The sequence below is a fragment of the Perca fluviatilis genome, chromosome 20, assembly GCF_010015445.1.
Source record: "Perca fluviatilis chromosome 20, GENO_Pfluv_1.0, whole genome shotgun sequence".
Lineage (NCBI taxonomy): Eukaryota > Metazoa > Chordata > Actinopteri > Perciformes > Percidae > Perca > Perca fluviatilis.
In genome coordinates, this window is record NC_053131.1 from 34,072,403 (window position 1) to 34,079,902 (window position 7,500).

The 7,500-nt window shown below is 41.5% G+C and overlaps 1 protein-coding gene across 1 annotated transcript in view; it reads left to right on the forward strand.

The window, feature by feature from the left end:
- mdga2a (MAM domain containing glycosylphosphatidylinositol anchor 2a) overlaps positions 1-7,500 on the forward strand; it is a 56,370-nt gene that overhangs the window by 9,093 nt on the left and 39,777 nt on the right. The window contains exons 4-5 of the mRNA XM_039785458.1: positions 464-675; positions 4,389-4,501. Coding sequence (XP_039641392.1) covers positions 464-675; positions 4,389-4,501 — 325 coding nt within the window. The remainder of the gene's footprint in view (positions 1-463; positions 676-4,388; positions 4,502-7,500) is intronic.

Below are 7,500 nucleotides of genomic sequence, written 5' to 3' on the forward strand. Positions count from 1 at the left end.
CATAAATGGTTTAGCTAGGTTTTAAAAATATATAGATACATTTGGGTCTCTCTCTTCTCTCTGCTCTGCGCTATTATTTCAGCCTCTAAGAGGGAGGGCACACAGCATAGACTACACACACATAACGTTGATACATACGAAAACTGTGACTCAGTAGTCCTATGTTTGATGAATTTGCTCAGCTAAGTTGATTCAATATTTTTGGATAATATACAATATAGTATCCTATATTTAAATATAGGGCACTACTACAATACCTGCAGTGTCGCCCCCACCGACAACGCGTAGGATTGTGCGCATGGGCGCGTCGCGCATCAAAAACTAGGACGACCCATTCGGCTACGCATCGACGCGTAATGGCGGCCAAAGCGTTGGCTCTGTAACGGCCCTCATACGTGCACCAAAGTCTTCCACAGACGGAGGGAAAGCGCCGTTGTTCTGAGGATCTGTCTCCTCCTTCCAGGTCGACATCAAACAGAACCAGCGGCGCCTGATCGAGCAGCTATCGGGCGTTCTGATTGGCTCCCCCGGCCCGCCCACCCGCTGGCTGCTGGCCCACTGCGTGGCCCTGCTCTACCGCCTGGGAGACCCCATCGCTGCGAGCCTATTCGTCGACAGGTGCCATGACATCATCCGCAGCAAAGACGACTCTCCCTCGGGACTCCCGACCCGACTGTAAGTGCGGGGATGCGTTCAAGGCACACAGGAAAAGATGGGAGGAAAGAGTGTTCTCTCTCACACGCACACACACACACACACACACACACACACAGAGACACACACACACACACACACACACACACACACACACAGAGGACACACACACAGAGACACACACACACACACACACAGAGACACACACACACACACAGACACACACACACACACACACACACACACACAGAGACACACACACACAGAGACACACACACACACACACACACAGAGACACACACACACACACACACACAGAGACACACACACACACACACACACAGAGACACACACACAGAACACACACACCCGCACACACACACAGACACACACACCCACACACACACAGACACACACACACACACACACACAGAGACACACACACACACACACACACACAGACACACACACACCCACACACACACAGTACACACACACACACACACACAGAGACACACACACAGAGACACACACACACACACAGACACACACACACACAGGGGACACACCTACGCACACACAGAGACACACACACAGAGAGCACACACACACACACCGCATCTCTGTCTGTGCTAGAATGTATGTGTTGGTGTGTGTTATTGTTGTTTCGATATGTGTGTTTCAGATGTTGTTGTAGTGTGTGTTGCTGTTGTCGGTGTGGTATTGATGTAGTGTGTGTGTTGTCAGTGATGATGATGATATGATTTGTGTATTTATGTTCAAGGTTGATGTGTTGTTTATTGTGATGTTGTGTTGTTGTGTTCAGTGTTTGTGGTGTGTTGTTGGGTGTGTGTTGTGTGGTCATGATGATATTTCAGGGTGTGATGTGTTGTTTTCAGAGATGTTTGTGTGTTTGTGTTGTTGTTTCAGTGTGTGTTGTGATGTTTCAGTGTGTGATGTGTGTTGGTGTTGATATTGTTGATATGTTTAGTTATTGATGTGTTGTGTCAGGTGTTTTGTGTTGTTGTGTTTCAGGGTGTTTGTGTTGTTGTGTTTCAGTGTGTGTGTGTGTGTTGTGTTTCAGGGTGTGTGTGTGTTTGTGTTGTTGTGTTTCCGGGTGTTTTTGTTGTTGTTCGAGTGTGTTGTTGTATTATGTGTGTTGTGTTTCAGGGTGTTTGTGTTGTTGTGTTTCAGTGTGTTATTGATGATATTATTGTTTTGTGTTTTCAGGTGTTTGTGTTGTTGTGTTTCAGTGTGTGTGTGTTGTGTTTCAGGGTGTTTGTGTTGTTGTGTTTCAGTGTGTGTGTGTGTTGTGTTTCAGGGGTGTGTTATTATTGCTGTTGTGTTTCAGGGTTATTATTGTGTGTTGTGTTTCAGGGTGTTTGTGTTGTTGTGTTTCAGTGTGTGTGTGTGTTGTGTTTCAGTGTGTGTGTGCTGTTGTGTTTCAAGGTGTTGTATTTGTGTTTAATGTTTAGTGTGTGTGTGTTGTGTTTCAAGTGTTGGTTGTTGTGTTTCAGTGTGTGTGTTGTTGTTTTCAGTGTGTTGTGTTATTGTGTTATTGTTGTTGTGTTTCAAAGTTGTGTGTGTTGTTTTGTTTAAGGTGTGTGTAATTTTTTCAGTGTGTGTGTTTGTGTTTCATTTTATTTTTGTGTTGTGTTTCAGTTTTTTTGTTGTTTTCAGTGTTATTATTTTTGTGTTTTTGTTTCAAGGTTTGTGTTGTTGTGTTTCAGTGTGTGTGTGTGTTGTGTTTCAGGGTGTTTGTGTTGTTGTGTTTCAGTGTGTGTGTGTGTTGTGTTTCAGGGTGTTTGTGTTGTGTTTCAGTGTGTGTGTGTGTGTTTTTCAAGTGTTGTGTGTTGTGTTTTTTATTGTGTTTTAAGGTTGTGTTGTTTCAGTTGTTGTGTATTGTGTTTGTAATGTGGTGTGTGTTGTTGTGTTTCAGTTGTTGTTGGTTTTTTTTTTTTCAAGGTTTGGTTGTTGTGTTTCAGTTTGTTTGTTGTCAGTGTGTGTGTGCTGTTGTTTCAGGTGTTTTTTTTTTTTGTATTGTTTTCAGTGTGTGTGTTGTTGTGTTTCAGTGTTTTTGTTAGGGGTTTAGGTTGTTTTTTAGTGTGTTGTGTTCAGTGTGTTGTTTGTTTGATTGTTTTTGTTTTTGTTCAGGTTTTGTTTTTTGTAATTTTGTGATTTTTTTGTGTGTGTGTTGTTGTGTGTGTGTTGTTTTGTTGTTGGCATGTTTTTTTTTTGTTTTTGTGTTTTCAGTGTTGTTGTTTTTGTGTTTTTGTTATTTTTTTTTTTATAATTGTGTTGTGTTTCAGGTGTGTGTTTTTTGTTTTTGTAGTGATTGTGTTGGTTTGTGTCATTTTTATTTTTTTGTTTTTTTTGTTTTTCAGGTGTTTTTAGTGTTTGTTTTTTTTTCGGTATTTCTTTTTTTTTGTGTTAGTTTGTGTTGTTTAATTTTGTTTGTTTCAGTGTGTGTGTGTTGTTTTCAGGGTGTTTGTGTTTTTGTGTTTAGTGTTTTATTTTTTTTGTTAGGTGTTTGTGTTGTTTTAAGTGTTTTTGTGTTGTTGTGTTGTTTTGTTTTATTTTTATTTGTTTCAGTTGTGTGTTATTTTTTTTATTTGTTATTGTTGTGTGTGTTTATTGTTTGTGTTTTTTCAGTGTGTTGTTTTTTTTATGTTTGTGTTTTTTTGCGGTTTTTTTTTTGTTTTCAGTGTGTGTTGTGTTGTATGTTTTTTTGTTGTGTTTAGTGTGTGTGTGTTGTGTTTAGTGTTGTGTTAATTTTTTTTTTTTGTTTTTCAGTGTGTGTGTATTTGTTGTTCAGTGTGTGTGTGTGTTGTGTTTAGGAGTATTGTTTGTTTTTTGTGTTTAGTGTATTTATTATTTGAGTTATTTTGTTTGTTTGTTGTTTGTTGAGGGTTTGTGTTTAGGTTTTGTTTTATTATTTTGTGTTTATTTTTTTTTCAGTTGTTTTTTGTATTTGTGTGTTTTTATGTTTTTTTTCAGTTGTTGTTGTCGGTTGTTTTTGTTTGGTGTTTGTGTGTGTGTTTCAGGTTTGTGTGTGTGTTCAGGTGTGTGCTGTTGTGTTTCAGGTGTGTTGTGTTGTTGTTTCAGTGTGTGTTTGTGTTGTGTTTCAGTGTGTTGGTGTGTGTCGGGTGTGTGGTTGTTGTGTTTCAGTGTTTGTGTGTTGTTGTGTTTCAGTGTGTGGTGTTTTGTTGTTGTGTTTCAGTGTGTGTGTGTTGTGTTTCAGGGTGTGTGTGTTTGTGTTTTAGTGTGTGTGTTGTTGTGTTTCAGTTGTTGTGTGTTGTGTTTCGGTGTGTGTGTGTTGGTGTTGTTTGTGTTTCAGTGTGTGTGTGTGCTGTTGTGTTTCAGGGTGTGTGTGTGTGTTGTGTTTCAGTGTGTGTGTGTGTTGTGTTTCAGTGTGTGTGTGTTGTTGTGTTTCAGTGTGTGTGTGCTGTTGTGTTTCAGTGTGTGTGTGTGCTGTTGTGTTTCAGGGTGTGTGTGCTGTTGTGTTTCAGTGTGTGTGTGTGTGCTGTTGTGTTTCAGGGTGTGTGCTGTTGTGTTTCAGTGTGTTTTGTTTTGTGCTGTTGTGTTTCAGGGTGTTTGTGCTGTTGTGTTTCAGTGTGTGTGTGTGCTGTTGTGTTTCAGTGTGTGTGTGTGCTGTTGTGTTTCAGGGTGTGTGTGGTGTTGTGTTTCAGGGTGTGTGTGCTGTTGTGTTTCAGTGTGTGTGTGTTGTGTTTCAGGGCGGCCATGGCGTGTCTCGGCTCTCTGTTTGAGCAGCTCGGCCGGATGCTCGTCGGCTCCTTCAAAGACTCTCTGACCATCCTGCTGAAGGCCATGAAGAGCGCCGAGGTCTGTCTGTCTCTCAGTGTGTCTGTCTCTCAGTGTGTCTGTCTCTCAGTTTGTCTCTCTCTCAGTGTGTCTGTCTGTCTCTCACTGTGTCTGTCTCTGTGTGTCTGTCTGTCTCTCACTGTGTCTGTCTCTAAGTATGTATGTCTCTCAGTGTGTCTGCCTCTCAGTGTGTCTGTCTGTCTCTCAGTGTGTCTGTCTCTGTTTGTCTCTCTCTCAGTTTGTCTCTCTCTGTTTGTCTGTCTCTCACTGTGTCTGTCTCTCACTGTGTCTGTCTCTCACTGTGTCTGTCTCTCAGTTTGTCTCTCTCTCAGTTTGTCTCTCTCTGTGTGTCTGTCTGTCTCTCAGTCTCTCTCTCAGTTTGTCTCTCTCTGTTTGTCTGTCTCTCACTGTGTCTGTCTGTCTCTCACTGTGTCTGTCTCTGTGTGTCTGTCTGTCTCTCACTGTGTCTGTCTCTAAGTATGTATGTCTCTCAGTGTGTCTGCCTCTCAGTGTGTCTGCCTCTCAGTGTGTCTGTCTGTCTCTCAGTGTGTCTGTCTCTGTTTGTCTCTCTCTCAGTTTGTCTCTCTCTGTTTGTCTGTCTCTCACTGTGTCTGTCTCTCACTGTGTCTGTCTCTCACTGTGTCTGTCTCTCAGTTTGTCTCTCTCTCAGTTTGTCTCTCTCTGTTTGTCTGTCTCTCACTGTGTCTGTCTCACTGTGTCTGTCTCACTGTGTCTGTCTCTCACTGTGTCTGTCTCTCAGTGTGTCTGTCTGTCTCTCACTGTGTCTGTCTCTCACTGTGTCTGCCTCTCACTGTGTCTGTCTCTCAGTGTGTCTGTCTCTCACTGTGTCTGTCTCACTGTGTCTGTCTCACTGTGTCTGTCTCACTGTGTCTGTCTCTCAGTCTGTCTGTCTCTCAGTCTGTCTGTGTCTAATGTGATTGTATGAGAGTTCAGAGTTTAAACTCCATTAACTGTTACTGTAAATCTAAACCAGTTTCTAGTCGACCTGTTTGGGGCTGAATAGTAATTATGCAGCTCATGCTGTGGCTGAAGCATGACTGCCTCTTTATATCCTGTTTCTGTTTGTTGATGCTAAAAGCCTTTCAGCAGTTTTTAAAGGATGTAATCCCTCCTTTTCCTGCGAGGAATTAGAACTAAACTAGCCGTTATAGTGCTGATTAATTCCCCCCATGGTATCTTTAGTGTTTCATTTGAGAAATGAATCCTTGTAAATAGAGATGCACCGATTACAACTTTCATTTTTCCTTGAGTTAGGCCGGCTAATACCGATTTTAGCCGATTCCGATTTCATTTTTTCTAACCACTTTACAGCACACGCACATATGTATTTTCTATCTTTTCTTTAATAGAACATGTGTTGACCAGATAATGGATCACTATATAATAGAACTATATGAATGACTCCTGGTGTGGGACATTCACACACATCTAAAGAGCAATGTTAGAACCATTTCCTTCTTTTCACATCTAATATCACACTAAAACATAAAAGTGATTCTGGTTCTTGGTGTGGTCTCTCCACGCCCTACTGTCTAACTGCAGGTGTTGCATATTGTAAACTTTGTTATCTTCTGCTCACACACTGAAGAATGTCCAAACAGCTGACATGTTGCAGGTTAAAGCGTAACTCTCGCCAAAATGCGTCCTAGGGTGTTTATGTGAATGTACGTGGGTCAAACTTTTAGTTTAAAAGCATAATTAGGACCGAATCGCCACTTTTAAGGTTCACCGTATTCTCGTTTTTGGGTCAAATGGCCTTTTTGAATGGGAGTGATAGGGGGCACTGTCATGCTAGTCTCAAAATAGGTATTTTGAAAAGTGGCGATTCGGTCCTAATTATGCTTTTAAACTAAAGTTTGACTCACGTACAGTACAGGCCAAAAGTTTGGACACACCTTCTCATTCAATGCGTTTCCTTTTTATCTTCATGACTATTTACATTGTAGATTCTCACTGAAGGCATCAAAACTATGAATGAACACATATGGAATTATGTACTTAACAGAAAAGTGTGAAATAACTGAAAACATGTCTTATATTTTAGATTCTTCAAAGTAGCCACCCTTTGCTTTTTTTATTAATAAGGGAAATAATTCCACTAATGAACCCTGACAAAGCACACCTGTGAAGGTAAAACCATTTCAGGTGACTACCTCATGAAGCTCATTGAGAGAACAACAAGGGTTTGCAGAGTTATCAAAAAAAGCAAAGGGTGGCTACTTTGAGGAATCTAAAATATAAGACATGTTTTCAGTTATTTCACACTTTTTTGTTAAGTACATAATTCCATATGTGTTCATTCATAGTTTTGATGCCTTCAGTGAGAATCTACAATGTAAATAGTCATGAAAATAAAAAGGAAACGCATTGAATGAGAAGGTGTGTCCAAACTTTTGGCCTGTACTGTATAACTTCTGTTGTTTGATTTGATTTATTGGGATCTCCATTAGCTGGAGCCGTAGCCACAGCTATTCTTCCTGGAGTCCGCCCACAGCTTGTGCAGCTATACGTTGCCGTGCATCATTACATTAAACACAACCACCAAAAAACAACATTCAACACAACACAGGACCTAGTTTAAATTATTCACAGACCGTAGAGATGAGATTATAATAATATGACCGAGCAAATGCACACAGAGAGCATGGCTTACCGCCCTCTGTCTGTCTCTGTCTCTCTCTCTCTCTCTCTCCTCTGTCTGTCTCTCTCTTGTCTCTCTCTCTCTCCCCTCTGTCTGTCTCTCTGTCTCTCTCTGTCTCTCTCCCTCTGTCTGTCTCTCTGTCTCTCTCTCTCCCTCTGGTCTGTCTCTCTCTGTCTCTCTCTCTCTCTCTCTCCCTCTGTCTCTCTCTCTGTCTGTCTCTCTCTCTCCGTTCCTCTCCCTCTCTCTGTGTGTCTCTCTCTCTCCCTCTGTCTCTCTCTCTGTCTCTCTCTCTCTCTCTATCTCCCTCTCCCTCTGTCTGTCTCTCTCTCTGTCTCTCTCTCTCCCTCCTCTGTCTCATGTCT